The following is a 23,801-nucleotide window of genomic DNA, read 5'->3' as shown; positions in this document are numbered from 1 at the left end:
TACGAGTTTAAGCTTTTACAAGCTCTTTTCCAGGAATGTCTCAGGTTATGGCCTGAAATATCCGGGTAAGTAACAGACTTCACGATACTGTCAATCTTCACAAGAGCCTCAAACCACTAACCATTAAACCACCCAAAACACACATTTTATCAGCTGCGTTTCCTTGTATGTATTCAGCTTTTGCCAAAGATCTTGATGAAGTTTGATTTTGGTCTCATCACAATGCCAGCTCTAGTTTTAATGAAGCTTGATGAAGTTCAGGTGCTGTATTTGGTGAGACACTCTCAGGCAGGATTTCTTTCTTGCACATGACTTTGATCATGTAACAGTCGATTCTGAAAGTTTGACAACCACAAGAAACCGGTAAATTATGCAATTATAAAAGTTATCTTTGAGCCCATCACTGTAGTCATGGGTCCAACTTTTTTTAATTGAAACTGCTTATGTGTGTGTATGCTTTTTTTTTTTTTTTTTTAAACATTATATGACTTGTGACTATTTTCTTATATTGAAAGTTGTTTTTTGCCCATGATAATAGATGATAAAGAGATTTCACATGTTTACAACCATAACTTATATACACAGGGAAACAGGGCATACTGAGGGCAACAACAGACAAATTAAAAATAATAGCAAAATGACAATTTGCTTGTATATATCTAAAAGTTTCTTAGGCATGGCTTAGGCATTGTTTCTTAGCAACAATTTGGGCACATATTCCTTAGAGAAAATACTATTATTTAAGAAATAGTGTAAAAAAAAAATCTCCTAATTATAGTGGGTAATATTTATTTCATACAATCTTTTATGATTCTTTTCACAAAAAGTTGTGAAGGACAAGAAAGAAAGAAAGAAAAAAAAAACTCAGACACAGACATGGACAGAAAGGGAGTTCTTTTTTTATTTTATTGATAAATTACCATTTTTAAAAAGAGCCAAACCATACTCCAACTTAAGTTAGTCTAGGTGCAATGAATAAACTATATACAAAGAAACTTGCTCTTCACATTCAGAACAGGATTAGTTACTACAGTTGTGCCCAGTCGCCTTGCCAAAGTTAATGAACTACTGTGATATTAGCATGAACAAGATAGCTGAGGCGTTTCCATTCTACGTATACAGAGGAAGGCTGGAAATTAGGGCCTAAAACTTCCATAGTGACCTTTCATTGACAGAGGAACACGGACCTGTGGTAAAAATGAATCAAATGAATATCATGCAAAACATTTAAGTCTCACTGGAGTCAAATCATGAGCTTTGACGTTTGTAAGCATGCCGTATTTAATTACTCTAAAAAGCCGCAATAATCTCACTGCGGGTTTGAGCGGCTCCAACAATACGGATTCAAGAGTAGTGAGAAATTTTCTTCCCCAAGAGATATGAGCACAAACATTGGCATGTGTAAGATGTAAGATTCTATAAATGTAACACAGTACCTTGTTCAGTGTGGGCAGCTTTTAATACTTAACAACTTGCAGCTTTTTACAGCTGACAACTAGCAGCAAAAAGAACAGGATATTTGCATAAAACTGTAGTGCAATGGACAAATTGTTCATTTTGGTCAAGTCGTTAACAAAACGCAGCACACCCACACACACGCACGCACAGTCTATCCAGTAGGAGTTACAACAATCCATGAGGCGTACGTACCAAACTTATATTTTTTCCAATTGATCAAAAGATCATTTCCCAATGCTGATTTCATTATATTTTAAATATTTGATCAGTCAGACTGTTGATATATATATATATTTTACACCCAATCAGAATATAATGTGTAAATTTCCAGCCTCAATTATAGCTCACCTAGATAGAATGACCAGTCAAATGTACACCTGTTAAAATCAGGATAAAATTAAATCCTAAAAGGGTTAAATGAACGATCACGGACATTTTATCTATGCAAAGGTGTTCTCTGGATAGCTGACTCTAATTGCTCCCCAGTAGCAGGCCCGTACCAGGCAGATAAGACCGAGCAGATACGCAAAGGCCCATGACACATAGGTAGCATGGTACCTGCTGGCAAATTCCTGGGTTCCAACCTAAGGAGAGAAAAAAGAAAAGAAAAGAAAAGAAGAAAGAAAGAAAAAAAAAAAAAACACCACACAAAAGCACAGAATCAGATACAGTTTATTAGATCTGACTCAGGATAGCTGACTTTAATCTTTTTCTGTCTTGTAAGTAACTTCTATTTTTTTAAATAAATATATTTTTGGTATATAGTACTATAAAAAGTCTCTTATTGTTTAGTACAAATTTAGTTACAGATGTTAATTTTATGACTTCTGCATTGTTGAGTATAAAAACATCTTGTACTTCCAAACATTACTTTTCCAACCAAAAAATTTATGCTACAGAAAAATGTTTGGATGTCAGTAAAGAAAGCAACAAGAATATTAAATAGTAAAGAAAGCAACAAGAATATTACCTAACAGACCACTTTTCAGATGCCCCCCCCCCCCCAAAAAAAAAACCCAACACACAAAACATTACAGCATAAAGGCTGCTGGGTTGTGCATGCAAAAAAAAAAAAGAAAAAAGAAAGAAGTGTTTCCAGAAGAACTGTCACAGATTCTCCAATGCTCAGTAAAACCTACCTGCATATAAAACAGCACAAAATGCAAGATGCTTTTTTTTTTTTTTTAAAGGATGTCGTTTTTTTAATATAGACTTTTCGATATTTTTGCATTAAATAAGACCTAAAACATCATCAGATTTTCACACAAGGCCTAAAAGTAAACAAAGAGAACCCAATTAAACAAATTAGACAAAAATATTATACTTGGTCATTTATTTATTTAGGAAAATGATCCAATATTACATAATCTATTCAGTATCTGGTGTGAGCCCCTTGTGCAGCAATAACTGCAGCTAAACATTTCCGGTGACCGTTGATCAGTCCTGCACATCGGCTTGGAGGAGTTTTAGTCCATTCCTCAGTACAGAACAGCTTTGACTCTGGGATGTTGGTGGGTTTCCTCACATGAACTGCTTTTTTCAGGTCCTTCCACAACATTTCTATTGGATTAAGCTCAGGGCTTTGACTTGGCCATTCCAAAACATTAACTTTATTCTTCTTTAACCATTCTTTGGTAGAACGACTTGTGTGCTTAGGGCTGTTGTTTTGCTGTATGACCCACTTCCTCTTGAGATTCAATTCACAGAAAGATGTCCTGACATTTTCCTTGAGAATTCACTGGTATAATACAGAATTCATTGTTCCATCAATCATAGCAAGTCGTCCTGTCTCAGATGTAGCAAAACAGACACAAACCATGATACCACCACCACCACCATGTTTCACAGACGGGATAAGGTTCTTATGCTGGAATACCGTGTTTTCCTTTCTCCAAACATAACGCTTTTCATTTAAACCACAAATACTATTTTGGTCTCATCCATCCACAAAACATTTTTCCACCATCCTCGATTAGCAAACTGCAGACAGGCAGCAATATATTTTTTTGGTGAACAGTGGCTTTCTCCTCTCAACTCTGCCTTGCACATCATTGCTGTTCAGTGTTCTCCTGATTCTGGACTCATGAACATTAACATTAGCCAATGTGAGAGGGGTCTTTAGTTGTTTAGAAGTTACCCTGGGTTCCTTTGTGACCTCATGAACTATTACACGTCTTGCCCTTGTAGTGATCTTTGTTGGTCAACCACTCCTCCTGGGGAGGGTAACAGTGATCTTGAATTCCCTCCATTTCTACACAATCTGTCTGACTGTGGATTGGTGGAGTCCAGACTCTTTAGAGATGGCTTTGTAACCTTTTCCAGCTTGATGAGCATCAACAACTCTTTTTCTGAGGTCTTCAGAAATCTCCTTTGTTCGTGACATGATGCACTTCCACAAACATGTCTTGTGAAGATCAGACTTTGATAGATCCCTGTAAAACAGGGCACTCACTCACACCTGCTTGTCATCCCACTGATTGAAAACACTTGACTAATTTCACCTTCAAATTAACTGCTAATCCTACAGGTTCACATACTTTTGCCACTCATAGATATGTAATATTGGATCATTTTCCTCAATAAATAAATGACCACATATAATATTTGTGTCCCATTTAATTTACTTAATTGGGTTCTCTTTGTCTACTTTTGGGACTTGTGTGACAATCTGATGACGTTTTAGGTCATATTTATGCAGATATATAGAAAATTCTATAGGATTCACAAACTTTCGAGCACCACCGTATATAAAAGTATATTGTGGTTGGGATCAGTACTCACCGTTAGTCCAATTCCAATGAAAATGCAGATCATTCCTACTGTGATGTAAGCACAGCAGCGTCTCCTGGGTAGAGCACTGCCAACGGAAGAGCTGGAGACAAAAACATTACATACTGTTAAATACTATTAAATATGCGAGTGGATTATCTTGCTTTAAGGGTTGTGAATAAATAAACTGGGATTTGTGTAAAAATGTAATTACCATTTTAAGTTAGTTAGTTAGTTGGAAAGAAAAACAGATCCATTGAAGTGGTTGAAAATAAACTGTCTCTTTTGTAAATTCTTGTACTCAGACTTTGTCGGGGGTCACATGGCTCCCTCCTAGCCCTGCTGGGTTTTTACTAATACTTCACATGGCTCTCATGTGATTCGGAAACCTCCTTTTAAATCATGACAAATCAGGTGGCTTAACATGCTTATGCCTTTCTCTCAAGTAGTGGTGGGCTTAAAATCACCAAAAATTGTGAGCTAGAATCATATAATTCCAAAGTGGTTATATTTTTATATCTAAGACTAATAATGAACAGATATTAAAAAAAAAATGTTTTTATTTAGCAAAGAATATTGTATAATCAGTGATATGGTGACGCTTTAGGAGACATTTATTTAACATTTAAGGAAGGTTAGCGTTTTGTCAACACAGGAAAGTCTGTAGGACAGAGTTGTTTACACTTTCTGGTTTCTCAGTGACATTACAAGCTGTGTTTTTCTTATTACCTTCAAGATAAAAAAAATAAAGAGAGGCTAATGGGGGAATGACTGTTTACAGTGGCTACATAATAATAACAACATAAGCCATAAAATAAACTAAGTTGTCTTGCAGAGATTCCATAAGGTTAAATGTAGCTATAAATGGTTAAAAAACAAGCATTTTGTTCATAATAAATCTAAGATTTTAAATCAGCGGCAAATCGCTGTGGTATAAGAGAAATGACATGATTTCGGGCCATGGTGTTACAGGTGAAATGATCCACTTCGGGGTGGTAGTGGCCATCTGCTTTGCTTTGACATGGATTAGTTTCCTATAACAGCAGTCGGTTGAGTGTTATTCCTTACTTGTCGATGTTTGCTAGTAAAGCATCAAGGAAAAAGTTGAACACCTTTCTGAGAAACTGCCCATCGCTTTGGAATCAGACCACATGGCCTTTTTCCATTGATCCACAGTCCAATCTTTATGCTCCCTAGCAAATTGGAGTCGTTTTTTCCGATTAGCCTCACTAATAAGTGGTTTTCTTGTGATCACACAGCTGTTTAGTCCCAATCCTGTAAGTTTTCATCGCATTGTGCATGTGGAAATGCTCTTACTTTCACTATTAAACATTGCTGCGAGTTCTACTGTCGATTTTTTACGATGTGACTTTACAAAGCATTTTAAAAATCTCTGATCGGGATCGTTCAAGATTTTTTTCCGACCACAATTCTTCCGCAAAATCGACAGTTCACCAGTATCCTTCCAGGTGTTAATAATGCGCTGAACTGTTCTTTTCTTGATCCAGGCCAATAATTTGTTGAAACACAGTAACGTCTTTTCCACAACCACAGCATACATCTTCTGACATAGTTGTTTAAGAAATGTGATGCTTCACACTGCATCAGTTACGGTTAAAAGCATTTGCTAGCTGAAACATATTAAATCACTGCAATAATGATCCAATCATAGGCTCTTAAATATCTGCATATTTAAATCCAAACAGCGACCTTTTGTTTGGCATGTTCTGTTTAGGCCGGTTGTAACAACTGCCATCTCAATGTGTTTTTTCCATCTGTATGTTACATTGTATCAGCATGAATCTGCTCTCACTCCATAGCAGTTGCTCTGGCAGATCCTGCCAGCCTGGGCAATGGGAGCAGGGCATCATATTACTGGCACTACCACTCTGGGTATGTTTACTCTTCCTCTCTGCATTACCCTGAGGTGCCAAGACCTGACCTCCTGCCAGAAATGTGCATCACGCTTTGATTAATGAGTCTCAGAGATTGCAAATCGTATGCCGGTGACATTGCATCTCCAGTCATGAGCGTCCCAACACAAAAGCCTAAGACATCTATATCACAAAGATTTAAACATGGCAAAGTGATAAATGTGACTCACTCACATTTTTTTGCAATGTGGACACTTGGCCAGCGTATTAAATCGGAGCTCCATCCACTGTGGGCAGGACACAAAACAAACAAAAATCAAAGTCAAACATACACTTATACTCTTCTACTATTGGGTTAAGGTGGTCTGTTATTCTTGGGTCACTTTATAGTCCTATAATGAGTTACAATGACTACTTGAGAAACTAATTCTTAATCAAAATCTAAAGTAGCCTCTACATAATTCAATGCTGGATTTACACAGGCAAGAAATGAATTAAAGTAACACACTTCAAAGGCAAAATGCAACAGCAATAAATATCAGAGGGAACAACAGATGTAAAAGAAAAACATGAAATATTCATGGTAAAGAATACAGATGCATTTAAGCAGTTGAAGCATGTTGCATGAAGCAGATGAATTTGAGCACAGGCATTTTGCCCGTGTAGATCACAATGCAAATTGTTAGTTTTAGTTACTGGTAGAATAATGCCATGCTCATTTTACTCATTTTATCAGATCACAAGCTGTTTTTATTCAGTCTTGTTATTCACGGTGTTATGAGCAATAGGACCTTGCGGGCAGCAGATGCATCATCAACATGCACACCAGAGGACGGCTGGGACCCAGCATCATCACTACCCTAAACGCCAAAGGCATAACAGGAGCATTGATAACACGTCCAGGGCAATGAGTGATTCTAGTTTTCTACTTGGGCATCCTGTGCTAAATCCATAATTTACTCCAATATATAATAGTGAAGAAATCTAGGCAACATCCTGTACAAGCAGAATTTAATTAGCTATCACTAGGATCGTGAGCATTTACAAATGATAAAACCCGATAAATGAGTGAAAGCATAGGGATGTAAAATATGGTAATTTAATAAATAAATAAATAAATAAATAAACAAAAGGTATTATATACATATTACACACACACACAGACACACACACACACATTATATATATATATATATATATATATATATATATATATATATATATATATATATATATATATATATATATTATATATATATATATGCATTACATTTATGGTATTTGGCAGATGCCCTTATCCAGAGTGACTTGCATTTATCCAATTCATACATCTGAGCATCTGGGCCTACTGAGCGTTAGACCGACGCTTTAACCACTGAGCTACCATTGCCCTACTTGATCATTAATCTTGGCTGAGGGTACCAAGTCAAGTCAATACACGTTCACTGAGAATGTAGGATTCACTGAGGCTGTATCCCAAACTGCATTTGCCGCACTACGTAGGATGCCTAAATAATACAGATATCAGTGGCGTTCTGACATATTTGGTATTGTAGCATACACAGTACATCATTATCTGCTGCTGTTATTTTCATGTCCTCAGTATTACAGAGGTGTTACAAGAAAATCTTTACTGTGCACATCAATGAGACTGTCACAGAGTACTGATAGATTGTAGAAACAATCTATAATTTAACTAGAGCTCGTCTTTAAGGTAGCATGTAAGCTCATTAACATTGGCTGTTTTGTGCTTTATTGTGATGCTAATCTCTGATGCAGTGATTTGTAGTTATTTGGCAAGAATATCAGCACAGAGGCACTAGTAGCAAGCTAGCTGGGCTTAGTTGAAGGAAAAGACTTCTCTAAGAGTCTCCGAGGACGATAGTAGTGAGCTGGCTTTCTAAGATTAGCTAGCAGGTCCGAAGACACAGGAGCTGGTGTACAATGTGTGTTCAAAAACTCCTACCAGTTTGAACCCAACAGCTGAATTACCATGAGTTAGTTTTACAGGATTATTTATTTATTTATATATTTATTTAATTTTTAACCTAAATATTTCTGTAACCGTAACAGTAAACTGTCGAATTATATATTAGTCAAGGATAACGTTACTTGGATAGTCCAATGTATAATAAATAATGTTAAAATACAAAGGGATAAACTGAAAATCTATACACATAGTTTGACCCATCTATTAAATATCAACAAACAAACTATTGAAATGTCGTTGAGAATTAGTTGATAGGCTGGTTGATGATAGTTAGGGTGTGGGATAGGATAGGATGGGATGAGATGGAAAAGGATAGGATTGTATAGGAATGGATTAATACTGTACATACGAGGAATGTGTTGCCGCAGTGGCCGCACACCACACGCAGGCCTTCAGGCTGAATAGGAAGTGCCGGCTGTGCAGGTTGCTCCTCTGGGATCACCATCACTGGGCTCAGGTTGATAATCCGTCTGCTGTGGGTCATACAAACAAATGATGTCAGTGCTTTTTCCCCCCCTCTCACTGTGCCTTCTATGCTGCTATCAGTTTAAAAAAAAACCCCATCTCACTCTCTTGTACAGATGCAAGTATTTTCCTGTACTTCAAAGAGCTCAGTACCTGTTTGACCTGCCTGTGCTCTGTCAGCATATGTCTACAGACCTGCTTTATACGTTTCCCCTACAAATTCATGCTCAGACAGCTGTGGTAACACGACAGCCTTGATCACACTTACCAGTTGGGTCGAGGGCATCCTATCCTCCGGGATGTGTCTTTACAAATTAGCAGGCAGTTGCAGGGACATCTGACATACTTTTTCCCAGCTGGTGGGTTTTTGATTGGCTATGAAAAGGAAATGAGAAAGTGAGATTTTTAGTTCTCAAAGACTAATCTTTAAAAAATAATTATTACCATCCTTTCACTAGACACTCTACCTGAGTAAATGACCACTTTTGCCTAGAAAATATTCGACTTCTGCTGAAATGTGTACAAGCATGTCCCACCATCAACACCATATAATGCTTCTGTCATTACGGCAAATATCCAGAATGACTCAGTAGCCTGTGATTAACCTCATTAGGTCAAAGCTCTGGTTTATCCACCTTAGAAATCCCTCTAATTTGAGTCTAGACAGAACCACCATATCGTTACCACAAATTCTTATATAAAGTCAGTTTGACAGGAAAATGGACGAGTTTTAACTGGTCAGACAGGAAAACAGAGCCAATTAATGCTAATGTACGAGACCAAATCAGCAAAGAATAAAAAGGCCAGAACAGATGAGTGAAGGAAATGTGTTATACAGCGTTACAGAAATACAGATATAGCTTTAGGTCCCTAACGAGCAAGCCAGACATGACAGTGCCAAGGGAAAACTCCCCGAGATGTCATGAGGAAGAAACCTTCAGAGGAATGTAAAGGTGACACCGGGTAGTGTCAATACGATTATAAAATGCGTGTCATTATGACAAATCATTACTCTTCCACAACTGTATACTATTAAAGAAAAACAAGTGTGTAGAAAGGATGTTATGATCATACTGTGAGTAAAAGTTTTGGGATTTGTTAATCTTTATGATTCACACAGCAGTACTTAGGTTCAACTCTACAGTATCCAGGTGAGATTATCCACTGAAGCAAGGATGAGACTTGGGTATAAATATCACAACAAAAGATTGCTTGTTCAGGTTTACAACACTGCAATGCACAAGGTACAAACATATAAATAATAAATGCCAAAAAATGCATTTCTGGTGTACGTCTTTTGTGTCTCTATTAATAAATAAATAAATAAATAAATAAATAAAGGATTTTGCTTTAAAATTTTTCCCTCAATCACGGCCTGTTATCGCTTCTCCCACACCACAAAAGCACCACAAGGATGAATGCTCACACACGCCAACCTCCAAATCACGTGATATGCTCTAGTGCATCTTTCTCATCATGACTAAGCGGATGTGCTGTTGCATGTGGCGTTGCTTAGTTACAAGTGAAAGATGCATTTGTGCTGTATGAGCTTCTTGGGATAAATAAATGGCAACATTCTATTTAATTTATTCGGATAAATAAGCTTTCAGATTGTGTAATTATATGATATCAATATGCATCAATGCAAAATACACAATGGCTGTGGAGGATGATGGAAATCTTGGGGGTTTATGGGAATTCTCAGTCTGTCTTTCTCACTGTCTCACTGTTTTTGGTTTAAATCATAAAGTACATTCACTTTATAGTACTAATACTGTTAATAATATAAACCAAAATCCTATGCTGAATATAATTTGCAGGAATCACACTGCAATCCACACTTAGTCAAGTGTTTTAGTCCCAAAGTATAGAGAGCACAGAGTCTGAGATAGAGATGGGCAAATACCACAAATTATATTCCACTATATTCTCTTCCTGTCAAAGATTGATTTGTGTGAAGACATCACTTAGGGCTGTGCAGAAGCTAGACCGGGGAGAGAGAGAGAGAGAGAGCGAGAGAATGAAGGACTGGCTCTGTGCATGACTAAGCATTAGTTGTAGAAAACAAGAGGCTTTCTTACCGTGGCCTCATTGCAGACCGTGCACTTCACAACATGCTGATGGAGCTTCCCATCCAGGTTTATGAGAGACTGACACACTCGGCAGTTAATGACTGGCACGCCTCCTGTATCAGGACTGGCAATGGCTGTGTATGGGGGAGGAAGCTCAGCTAACAGAGGACAAACACACAGTTACACACACACATACACACAAGTGTGTGTGTATATATATATATATAAATAAAAACACATACAACATTTAGTAGAATATTATATTTCATGCCTTGGTTTTGCACACACGTTACCTTCCAAAAATCTACTCATGAAACTAATAAGAGTATTACTGATGAAGCTTTGCATATTCTTGGCATCTTCACAAACAGCTTCATGAACAAGCTTCACCCAGGAGGCATTACTTAAAAGTTCAAAATGAAATGTACTTGTTTAAAGCTACTTACTAAAAATATACTTACTGATTCGGAAATAAATGTATACATGGCATTAACTTCAGATTTACTTTAGTCACAGAAACAATTTCAACCATTAAGCAGTTAACAAAATGTCTTTCAGACAACGAAAAACATACAATCGAATGTGCCCAAAAAGATGGATCTCAAAATCATAAAGCCACTGCTGGAAAGGGGTGAAATATGCAGAAGATGCTGGAAAAGTAAAGAATGTGCAGGACCTGGAGGATTTTTCTGAAGAACAGTGGGCAGTTTAACTGCTCAGGACAAACAAGGGACTCATGAACAACTCTCACAAAACATAAACACAGTCACTGATCATCCAGGTAACGACGCACAGGATTAAGAATCAAGTGGATGTAAACTTTTGAACTGGTTCATTTGTGTAAATTCAGTTATTATAGTGTCTTGTGGACTATATGTAAACATTATGTGAAACAGTTTATTCAGGGCAGACCTAAATACAAACAAAACAAAATGCAATTAAAAAAAAAGTAACATTTTGCAGATTCTGCAAGGAGTATGTACTCCACTCTGTAAAGCTGATGTCAACCGCTATTCGAGAAAGTTGGAACCAGCTTGATGGAGAATATTGTTTTTCATTAGTGAAGTCCATGCCTCACACAATTCAGGCAGTCATAAAAGCTGGAGGAGGAGCAGCAAATGACTAACTGTGATTTTTTTTGTTGTTCATGATTCCATCATTTTTTTACTCAACATTGAGTGATTCCATAATTTCTTCCTCTACTTGATTTGGAAAAAAATATGCAATTAATTAAAACAATTTCATGCAATTTGTTTGAGGTATGTTTTACAAAACCAGAATGTTCAGCTATTAAACAAAAATTGTTTTGTGTCATATCTGTGATTTGTTTATTTGCTACGAAGTAAAAAAAAAAAAACCAAAAAAAAAAAACCAGGAGAACATCCTCCAAGTGTGGTGACTCCATAATTTTTGCCAGGGGTTGTAGATCCTTCTCAATATGAAGGAGCAACAGGAGCAATATGACTAAACAGTCCGGATAACAATATTTTATTTTTCCAATAATGGAGCGTATTGTATGAGGTTTTACTCTATGAACAGTGAAATATTGGATTATGAAAATGACCTAAATCCTGCATTACAAGCTTGGCTTGGCTAATAACTGAATATTGTGCCAAGCGGAGAATGAGAACGCTCAAAGTCTAGACCAAGCATCATTATAATAATCAGTAATCCCCTAAAACTGGGGTTAGATCAGTGTGTAAATGTAAGTGTAAACATAGACTGTTTTATGTGTTTTTAAAAGGAAAGTGCTCTGCATTGCATGTTAAATATATTACATATATTTATATATAAAGCATGAAACAACAGGCTGTCTACTACAAAATTTTTTTATATTTCAACCATTTCAAACCACAGACTGAAACGCTGAGGATTGGCTTGTAGATTGAATTCGTGCCTACTCTGTGCCATACTTTTACACTCGTAGGCTAGACTTTCAATCTAAAAGCTAAATGGATTAAGGAAGTGTCATGATTTGATAAAGTCTCTCACATCAACTCCATATTCAGCAGTTGAGCCAGGCTTGGCCTCGTGCTCTGATATTCATTCAGCCAAAAAATGAAGTGCACACAATGTCCAATTGAACCAAAACGCAAGTCTGGTGTACAAAGTTTGTTTCTCTGGTTTTTCACTGGAGCTACGAGGCTAATATAATACTTAATTATGATACAGATTTCCCTGTCAAGGTGCATATGGTTCCCGACACTCCATGATGCACAGTTTTCTATAAAATTTCTTTAAAAAATGGTGCATTTTTTAACAATCTAATTAGTTTTTCCCCCCCTGCATTGATAAACTAGTTGTTTGTTTTCAGCCATATTGTAAGGAACTGTTGCAACAGTAGCACAGTGCTGTAACAGGAAGATGTGCAACAGCCATGTTCACAAGTATTTAGCAATTCAATAAACAGCAATCTAATTTAATTTTAATAAAAGCAATTCAATCATAGCGCAGTCATATCATAATTATTAAACTGCCTTTAATCAGGTTTTGATATTATAATAATATTTCATCGAAAATATTACTATTTTAAAAGCAATATTTGCACCAGGTGAACAATTCTTGTGTACTGTGCATGTGATAGCTTGAGTGCAACTGCTTGCTTTTTTGAGCTAAAACACAACTAGGCTTGTAAATAGGTTAAGCACTTGTATATACTCTTCAGTAGAAATTAGGAAGTGTGATGCTATTCTGGTCAATAACAGATCTGTGTACAGGTATTCCAATATCCTGCTAACTATCTGAGGCCATAGTTGAGCATTATAGTGGTGTGCAAGTTAAAAGTTAACCAAATATCAATATGATCAAGATGTTCATTATATTTATATTACATGAATTTGACTAGGAAAGCGTATTAGATCGGCACCTGCTTAGTCAGATAATTTTTTTTTATCTATAGTTCTACAGGATTTGGTGGATGGAAATATACCACTGTAATGCATTAAGCAACACTAACCTCTATTGGAGTAATACTTAATGACATTCATTAAATCCATTGGAGTACATGCAGAAGTTACCATCTAATGCTTAACTCCTAAACAAATTTAATCATGTAACATGAGACTGTGGTAGATCACATCTGCTTATTAATGGGGTCTCTAACCATATAAGCTTACTTCTATTTGTAAACCTTGCAAATAAAAGAAAAAACAAACAAACAAACAAACAAACAAACCACAACACACTTATTTATAACAAAGCCCATAATACTTGCTGGAAGTGTAAATCAACCAAACTCACAGGAAACTTAATGGAATATAACATCTTACTTACCTACTACATCTAACATTGTTCTACACATACAAGAGAGCACTTATCATAAACTGGACTGATTAATCATTAGAGCAGATGAATTTTACTCGAAGTAGTAATCATGTGCTTAAAATTTAAATGATGCTTCATCATGCAAGCACCTTGAAAATTAAACAAGACCAGGTAGGCCTAAATATGCATATATTCTCTGTCTTTCTTCTATGCACCCTCTCAATTATCGACTAAACCAGAGCAGTGTGAAATCACAGACCTGGTAGCATCTGCCTCCATTATTAGATTAACAGTGCACTATTAGAAACCTGTCTCTCCCCTTGACTTCATCCTATTTTTCTTCTAAAATTTGCGTTTATGCTGGGAATGCTCACACCTGACTCTGACTTTATACATACAAACACATTTGGCTTGGTGGATTACAAAGCACATGCACACATTAATGTCATTTCTTAAGGTATAGCGGTCAATAGAACTACTTCTTAAGGAATAAACAAGACGAGGGTTCACAGGGAAATAATCGACAACGGTGTGGCTTGATGTAAATGGCGCACTTATATACTGTGTCTCATTCACCCATTCACACACACACACTCACACACCAATACACAAGGCGCTAACTTGCCATCGGAAGCAACTTGGGATTCAGTGTCTTGCCCAAGGACACTTCGGCATGTGGAGTCATGTGGGCTGGGAATCGAACCGCCAACCCTACGATTAGTGGACAACCCGCTCTACCATCTGAGCACAGCCGCACCCGTTATTGTGATGTTATTGTGATCACCCCAAAGTTGAATATTTTCCATTGAATGCACATCCTGAAGTGTTTATTCCTCATTTTTAACAAGCTAGTTCTTGTTAACAAGCTAGCTAAGCTGTTGATAAGACAAAACGAACGTAGACTGTAATGTTAAAGAGGAACCACTATGTCCCATGCTGGAAAATTTGACCATTGACACTGGAGACTCCTTCTAGAAATGTTAAATACCACAAACTCCCACCCCCCACACAAACAAACTACTAGACACTACACCATGACACTGTTTTTATAATCAGGTCGAAAATGTGTTCTCAGAACTAAAAACAATAGTACCACCCAACCTGATAGAGTGGATGCATGAGTCACATGATATACATAAACAGATATATTCAGTTTCACAGATTCTATTTTTTTTTCTTTTCACTTTCCCAGCAACATTGCTAATAAAGGCAGAGTGGTTTCCACTTGTGAACAAGGGCATGCTTTAATGAGGTCAGCTAGATGAATTCAGGTCAGCCTCATCAATATTCAGTCAAGACCTGTAATGAGGAGCACAAGACAAAAACATGCTTCTCTGCATCAGTGCCATTGTGTTCCCATAACTGTTTACACACTGATCACAGGTCATGTCTCTAAACAACAGTGTAATTTCCACTGGTGAGATACAGCTGCCAGTATCTTTACTGGCCATGATAATGTATTGATCTTGTATTGAGTACCTGAAAGGAAGCCGAGAGAATCTCTTGGATTCACAAATCCAATCTCAATGGAAAATGCTCTTTTTCACTCTTTTGCATCAGTAGTCTAGCAGTTTAGTTTCAATCCCAGTGGAAAGTCCTGAGAACTGACAGAGAGCCACAGCTGCTTTCATTCTGCCTTGTTTTACATTACTAAGACACAGAATATGCACTTTCAATGGGACTAACTCATTGAACTCAGCAACATCTAGGCAGATTAATTTCTCTCACATATCAGTATAGCACCTGCGCCTTCTAGTAAACCAGGGTATATTTTCTCTGACACTACTTGTAAGATGAGAGGCCTATTCCTATCACAGAGCACTGAATTCTGTAGCCAGTTGCTGCCCAGCCTCAAATCTGGCCTTGGAAGAACCCAGCATAAAATACAATGTTTGGGAAGTATTTGGCTTGGAATCTGTGTGGGAATTTCAGTTGTAGGTCACCCAGTCACCCCTAAACATTTGGACTATATTTTACTAAATCTGCTCATATTAGTGGCCTATTTACCACCATTATGGAGCATGTCCTAGTTTTTGCCTAAAAAGGCAACTTCAAGGAATTTCAGGAAAAAACATAAAACCCACAATGTTAGCATTGATTGTGCATGTTTGCAAATCAATGCTGCTGATGAAACATTTCTATGGTGGAAGTGGCCTCAGGCATTTCATGAGAATGAAAATGACGATGAAAATAAGGTAACTGAAACCTATGGGAGATTTTGGAACGACGTATTAGACACCCTCCACCTCTATCATCAAAACAACTACTATGGGAATAACTTATGGAAAAATTGAGTTCATCACTCCAGTACAGTTCCATAGACTTCTAGACGTGTCGCCCATCTGTATTAGTAAGTGACGTCTCTGTTGGGATGCCAATTCTCATCACAACACCTACACAAACTGTTACCTTTGCTTAGACAGTCCCTTGTGTATGAAGAATTAGGAATTAGGAATAAGGAACTGGGGATTTTTCATCTGTGGTGTCTGTTCCCAGTTGAAACTTTAGGTAAGTTGCTAAAATAACTGAAATTACAAACAACCAACCAACCAAAAAAAAACCCAAAAAACTTTCAAGGTCATTCAAGTTCATTGTATATAATACACAAAAAATGTTTGTGGACACCTGACCAGGACACCTATATGTGCTTTTTGAACATCCCATCCCAGATTTATTCCCCCTTTGCTGTTATAATATCCGCCACTCTTCTGGGAAGACTTTCCACTAGATTTTAGAGTGTGGCTGTGAGGATTTGTGAATAATTCAGCTACAAGAGCATTAGTGAGATCAGGTGAAGAGGCCCGACATACAGTCAGCATTCCTTTTCATCCCAAACGTGTTCAGTGTGGTTGAGGTCAGGGCTCTGCACAGACCACTCCAGTTTTTCCACTCCAACCTTGGCAAACCATGCCTTCATGGAGCTCACTTTATGCACAGGGGTATTGTCATGCTGGAATGTTTGGGCCCCTTAGTTTCAATTAAGAGAAACTGTAATGTTACAGCAAATGGCTGTTTTAATAAGAGGAATAAACACTTCAGGACATGCTGTTATATACACAGGGAAACAATGACACAGAGTTGCTGATTTATTTATTTATTTAAAATATTTGATTCTTGATATTTAATGATTACTACAGCAGGTCTGTTGTTTTATTCATTAATGATATAATATACAGCAATATTCTTCACTGTTCATACACCACACTCATGATTTGAAATGGAAAGATCAGTGTGTAAATCAACAGTATGCTCCACTGTCCCACACTGGGTGCCCCGGGTTTATATATCCAAGAAGTTAAAAGCTTAGTCAAGAAAAACACATGGAAAGAGATAAAGTTCCAGCGTTCTGTTCAAAGGTTACATTTCCCAAGCTCCGTTTCTTTGATTTCAATAAAGTGGCAATATGCTCTTTGCTGAAATAAGAGACAAGTAGAGAACTGCTAAGAAGTATTCAAATGCTACTTCTCTTATTTCTATAATGTTGATTCTCAAAACATATTGTAGTTATTTGTGTTATGTCAAAAAGAGCACTGATTTTTTATTTCCATTACAGATTGAATGCTGATAAACTGCTGTTCTTCATAATGCATATGTGGATAGTAAGCACGTATTATGTTATAAACACATACACGATAGCCTCAGAATGCTGACTGATTTTCCAGAATGGCTCAGAGAGATGTTCTGCCAGCAAGGTTTACATGAATTTGCTCACTCTAATATGTTATTGTTTCTATAGTAACAACTTATACAGGGATATTACGGACACACCACATACAGAGATTTTAAGAAACTTTGAGTAATTGTTTTTAAATGATGTTTTATGTGATTAAATGTTTATTTATTTGGAAGCAGTCTTCAGTGTCAGTGCTTTCTAACAACCAGAGGTAAAGTTAAAGGTAACTTGAGTTTTCCAATATAGGAAAGTCTTCATGACAGCAGACGCTGAGGTAACCAGAGTTGTCGTCATTTGAAAGAAAAAGAGAGGCTGGTAAGGGAAGGACTGTTTATAGCTGCTATAATCGTAATCAGTCCAGAATAACCTTTGCCCTACTATTTTTTTGGTATACAATTTTGACACTAGGTGTAGCCTACAAATATTTTTATATCTAGTAGCTAGGACCTTGCACCTGTATTATTTAAACTTGTGGTTAGCAGGCATACATTATTATGGTGTATTTCAGAATAAAAATGCCCTGTAGTCTATGCCATTCTTTTTCTGCTCTAGGGTCATACTGCTTTTGTGTAGTTTAGTGTTTCCCCAATACTCCCATGTATTACCCTCAAGAAAGCTAATAAGCTGATGAGTTCTGCCAGGTGTTTTAAAGGAGGAACAAATTAAAATGAAGAGTGCATGGGACTGCAGAATCCCTCGCCTAAAAGCAATTTTACCATTATATGCAACACAAGAAAAGCATAGGTGAAAACATTGACTATGATTACATGGACAGCAATAATCTAATTATTGACCTTATTCTGAATAAGACAGTGTTCTGATTAAGGTGTTTACACAAGTTGCTTTTACAATATTCCTTTCATGTTCCCATTTTACATGTTATAGAACATAGATCGATTAATGTCACACGTCATTGCATCCCCACGCCACGCTGTCCCATCCAGAATTTCACGTATCAACATACAGTTCGTCTTCGTTATGGTACCGTATACAGTTCTGGCTGTTTCATATTTAATTTTATGAAAAGCTTCAAGTGCAGGTAATTATTTGTCATGCTATACGTGCAAATAGACGAGTGCTTGAAGCCGTGGGCTGCGTCACAATCCACATACATACCTACTATATAGTAGCTGAAACATGTGCATTTCACGTACTATACAGCAGGTAAGAACGCGGTTTGGGACGCAGCCGTGCGCTCTTGTTTGCTGTCAAACGGTTGAGCACTGCCGTGTGTGTACGTGTCCTGTCACTAAATGCGGTGAAAACTCCCACACGACGTTAGTAATGTGATTAAGGTGTATACATGTCTGTAATACACGTCCATAATGCGACTAAAACAGGAATACTCCACACGTCTTAATTCCATTTGTGTTTACTTCGAGTATGACTTTAGTCGGATTAAGGTCATCAATAATCTCTGTTTACACGGTAGTGTCTTCATCAGAGTATCGTCTTAATATCGGAATATTGTTATCCATGTAAACGTACTGACTGTCACCATAGGCCCTACTACTAGGTATGGTCCAATAAACATTCAGAGAAAGGGTATTAAACTGTCTGCTAGGATGGCACTCTTATCTTTCCTACCGTTAATGTCCATCTTTCACCTGGGAACGTGGATACAGCGTATACCTTTATAAAGATGTACACAACTGGACCGTAATTACCTTTGAACGTAGGAAATAGGAATACTACACGCACTATTCCAGGTAAAAGATAATAAATGTGCAAAAGATGTGATGGTACCCTAACCCAGCAACAACGAATGGTACAGTCCAGTACTGTTTATTCTGAGAGTGTAGGTTTGGGACGCAGGCGTCGTCAATTTCAGTCTCAGCACACTACACAATAGAGGCTAGTGGGCGTCCTTCACACCTTCACGCAACCACGGACTCTCCTAACACAGGCTATACACGGGCGATACACAACAGTAAACAATGTAACCATTTCATAGTAAGCGTTACAAACGGCAAAACAGCGACGCCACGCTTTAATCAGTCCTCTTCATTAAAGGCTCGTGAGAATAATAATAATAATAATAATAATTTAAAAAAATCACATTTCCTTCCATTTCATACTAACAGGCGTTTGAGTGATTTTGTCAGATGCACATGCACGCACGCGCGCACACACCGAAGGACTGCAGGAACGACAGCTGGCCTAAACTGCAACCCCCAGCATTACAAATCTACACAACCTCCCTGTTAATTATGCTTTTTTAAATTTAGGCCTTCTTGCACATTTCCTTTCCTTTCCCATGTCAGTTCATCAGTAGATATCTCGGTTCCAGCACGGCTCTTAAAGCGCGAGCTACAGCGGTACGTGCTGCTCTGTGCGTGTCGCTACGCCCAAAATGATTCAGCAGCTCTGAGTCAATCACGACGCCCCGGTTTGTATATTTACCTCTCGGACTGGGCTCCTGGAGGTACGGCGGCGCCGTGGGCGTCACATTGCCGGAGTTCTGCGCCGACAGTAGCGGCGAACGCTCGTCCATGCCATCGGAAGCCATTTTTTTTTTACTGAGAATAATAGGCAAAAAAACAAAGCAACCCCCAGACCGCTGACACTCAGTCAGTCCGGCAGCCCGGTGCCGAAACACACAGACTTCAGCACTGCTCCAGCAGCAGCATGAGGGGGCGGAGTCATGGACGTAAAGTGGGCGGAGCTAGGACGCAACCGCATAGTGAGAGAAGCACTTCCTTTACTATGTAGTGCACTACAGAACATGCGTGAAGTTACCCACTCCACCCAACACAACGTCGGCAAAATAAATCTCAATCGTCTGTGCTGCTTCGGTTTTGGAGATATTAAAATAATATTTATGGATAATTCTGACGTCACTCAGCCCCCCCCGCTCCAAATTCACCCCAAATAGTCTCGTTTGTTTGTGCCGATAAAAGCTTCGGTGTTTAAAATATTACACATTGACTTATAGGCGCAAATCTCCTCGGTGTGAGGACTCTTTTAGAGTCGAGACTTTGTCAAGACTAATCACCTCATCATTTGTTCAATAAACAATTATCTTTACTTCGTTCACTGGTCTCTCAGGATTGAACTTTTTCATTTATTTACAAGGTACTTCACTGCCACCACTAGGTGCAAGTGACACTTCTGTTCAAGATGCTCTTGTGGAAATGAGTGTTAAGTTAGTATAGGAAAAGTCGATATAGTTACTAAATCAAAATTCTGGCCAGTGTAAGTACAATGTGTTAACACTGTCAGTTACAATATTATTAGTTAACTTCAAGCATAATGGTACAACATTCAAGAGAGCTAGGATTGTCGATGTTTACTGAACAGAAAACTCATAGCTAATGCTAGTATGGCTAATGGAGCTATGAAATGCTAATTACAGCTGCACATGTGACCCATGTTAGTTTTTTTTTTTTTTTTTTTTTTTTAAAATACGTTGTGCATCTAGGGGTCAATATTACCATATTGGTCCTAATATAAGATGTATTATCCTTATATATTATTACTATATTATATTTTCCTTGTATTTGGGCAAATACACTGTATACTGTACATGATATATTTGAGTCAGGATTATTTCAGTGGTAATTATGTTTTGCTTATGCCAGATGCTTAAGAAACCAGCAGTTGACAGGGATTCCACTCTCACAGGCCTCTGTTCATCAAAAGAGGCCATAGTCCAAAATGGCAACATAGCTACTCCTAATCACAGCATCTGGCAGGAGGTCTCCATGTGTCTGCAAGATGTATGATGACCTGAGAAGTGGAGTGACAGGTGTGTCAGAAAAAAAAAACGAAATATGCCCACTTGCTGTGTTTTACACAAAAGAGCGATTGCATTGTTTAAATTTAATTTCACAAGTTCAAGTATTTTTGTTGTAGACCACACACCCTTGTTTTCCTACTCCTGCTTGGAGAATTCGTCTCTGCTTTTCTGGAAGTCGGGCTTTACACTCAAGTCTTGGTTTGAGGACAGACAGTGGCTTGTCAGAGGGTGTGAAATTATGTTTTTCAGTACGTCAGGTATTTGTGCTAGATATATTCAAACTATTTCCCCAATGAAGCCAAAAAACAAAATTGTCAATAGTAAAAAAAAGAAAAAAAAAAGAAAGGGCCATATCATCCCATATGGCCGCAAATAAAAGAAAATGGAGTAAAAAATAGCACCACATGAAAATATGTTTATCCTATATTCTGTACATATGAAAATAACACATTCACCAGCTCTGGGTGAGGGGCATGGTGGTGAAGCAGGTAGCTCCCACCAGGTTATTGTCTGTGTAGAGTCTTGTATGTTCTTCCTGTGTCTGTGTGGATTTCCTCTGCGTTTTTCTAGTTGCCTTCCACCTCCCAAAATGGCAGACTGGCTACACTAAATTGCCTCTGTGTGTGAATGAGTGTGTGCTCCCAGGATAAGCTCTGGATTCACTGACCAGAATAAAGCTGTTACTGAAGATGAATGAATGAATACATGAACCTGCTCTAGGTGACATTGTCTCCCCACACGTAGGTCCATTAGTATCCTAAATGTATTTCCAGTTCTTGAAGTAAAATTCTTGCTTGTTTCTCTCTCATGCAAGTTCAATGTTTGATCTTTATCAATGTTATGTGCTGAAGGAATTGGGTGATGGGCTGAAATAAAACCAAAAGACTATTACTTCAGGTAAGTCTCTCACACACACACTTAAAATATTTGTGATCGTCAGTGGAATGTCATGGTAGACACTGGGCATCCTGCTCACCTGTAGGTTATGGTAATGATGTCCATCACCCAGTGTGCCAGTCTCTGTTTATATAGGAGATCTCCTCATGTCTTTCCTCCATAGAGGTGGCAACATTGGCAACAAGAAAATCCTAGCAAGCATAGAGAAGAAGAAGAAAAGAATGTTACCATTAAAAAGACCTTGCATCTGTTACTGGACAGCTCCATGCTAACAGTATAAATGATAAAACATATAATGGTTGAAATGCCATTTAACTACAATTTGCAGAAATGTTTGAATGTATGAATGACCAGCTGAGTGTATCAATATAAGTACATGTCCAGTCTGCATTCTGGTCCAGGTCAGATGTAGCACATAATAATAAACTGTCTACAAATGTAGTGATAGATATATACTGGCTATAACTTATTTTTGTAGAACTGAGCATCAGTATGCTCAGAGACTGTGACCAAGAAGAGAAAATAATAAATGAAATCAAAACATCTAGCATGCACAATACAAAACACTTGATAAAAAAAAATTATGTAATTTTTAAAAATTAATATAGCTTACACACTAAAAGGAAATATTAAACAGTAATACAAAGCACAATCAAACTTGCATACTTATTATTTAAGGACATTGCTATTGAGACAATTAAAAAAAAAAAAAAAACAAAAGAACAAAACAGGGGGGCATGGTTGCTTAGTGGTTAGCATGTTTGCCTCACTCCTGCCTCCACCCTGTGTGTGCAGAGTTTGCATGTTCTCCATGTGCTTCGGCAGTTTCCCCTCTGGGTGCTCCATTTCCCTTCCCCAGTCCAAAGACATGCACTGTAGTCTGATTGGTGTTTCCAAATTGTCTGTAGTGGGTGAGTGTGTGTGCGATTGTGCCCTGTGATAGGTTGGCACCCCATCCAAGGTGTCCCCTGCCTTGTGCCATGAGTTCCCTGGGATAGGCTCCAGGCTCCTCCGCAATCCTGTATAGGATAAGCATTACAGAAAATGGATAGATGGTGGAAGAACTAAACAACACATTTTTGCACACAGTTAACTGATTTATATTTCTCCCTCTCAGATCCAGGCAGACTTTTGGTAGCATGTAGACTATCTGATGTGATATAAACATGTGATACCATCTAGTTGCATGCACCAACAGTTCTGACAGGTGTTAAGCTACTTCCAAACCAGATTATATATATATATATATATATGTGTGTGTGTGTGTGTGTGTGTGTGATTATATATATATTGTCGCGACAGACCAACAGCCGGCGCGCATGAGAAGAAAGGCGCTCCTTCCCCAACTGCCGCACCGGCACGAAGCGGACAGCCTCGTGCCAAACACACCAGCAGCCGGAAGGACCGTCACGGCGGGGCGGGGCTGCTGATGCTACGCCGGCCGGTGATTGGGGAGTCAGGCGGGAAAAATCCACCACTCAGGCGACAGAGGAGGAGGATAAAAGGGCGCGCTTCCGGCCATACAAGAAGAGAAAGACCGGCGGTGATGAGACAGAATCTGTGCGTGCTCTCCAGCGGCCTACAGACGCGCAACGCGGAG

The 23,801-nt window shown here is 38.1% G+C and overlaps 1 protein-coding gene across 4 annotated transcripts; it reads right to left on the bottom strand.

The window, feature by feature from the left end:
- Positions 1-877: 877 nt before the first annotated feature.
- Positions 878-20,205, bottom strand: pip4p2 (phosphatidylinositol-4,5-bisphosphate 4-phosphatase 2). 4 transcript variants are annotated; one of them, XM_053637693.1, is made up of 7 exons: positions 19,969-20,205; positions 10,638-10,786; positions 8,825-8,931; positions 8,441-8,564; positions 6,336-6,388; positions 4,240-4,330; positions 878-2,042 (listed from the first exon to the last, which is right to left on the bottom strand). In XM_053637693.1, the coding sequence occupies exons 1-7, from the start codon at positions 20,072-20,074 to the stop codon at positions 1,899-1,901; spliced, it is 774 nt and encodes a 257-aa protein (XP_053493668.1). In that variant the 5' UTR covers positions 20,075-20,205; the 3' UTR covers positions 878-1,898. The 4 variants fall into 4 exon arrangements, with proteins under 4 accessions (XP_053493668.1, XP_053493671.1, XP_053493669.1 ...); XM_053637696.1 differs by having other exon boundaries at positions 878-1,187; XM_053637694.1 differs by having other exon boundaries at positions 10,638-10,762.
- Positions 20,206-23,801: the final 3,596 nt, after the last annotated feature.

Source organism: Ictalurus furcatus, chromosome 12, assembly GCF_023375685.1.
Source record: "Ictalurus furcatus strain D&B chromosome 12, Billie_1.0, whole genome shotgun sequence".
In the NCBI taxonomy this organism is placed as follows: Eukaryota; Metazoa; Chordata; class Actinopteri; order Siluriformes; family Ictaluridae; genus Ictalurus; species Ictalurus furcatus.
This window is presented reverse-complemented; position numbering and strand designations above follow the sequence as displayed.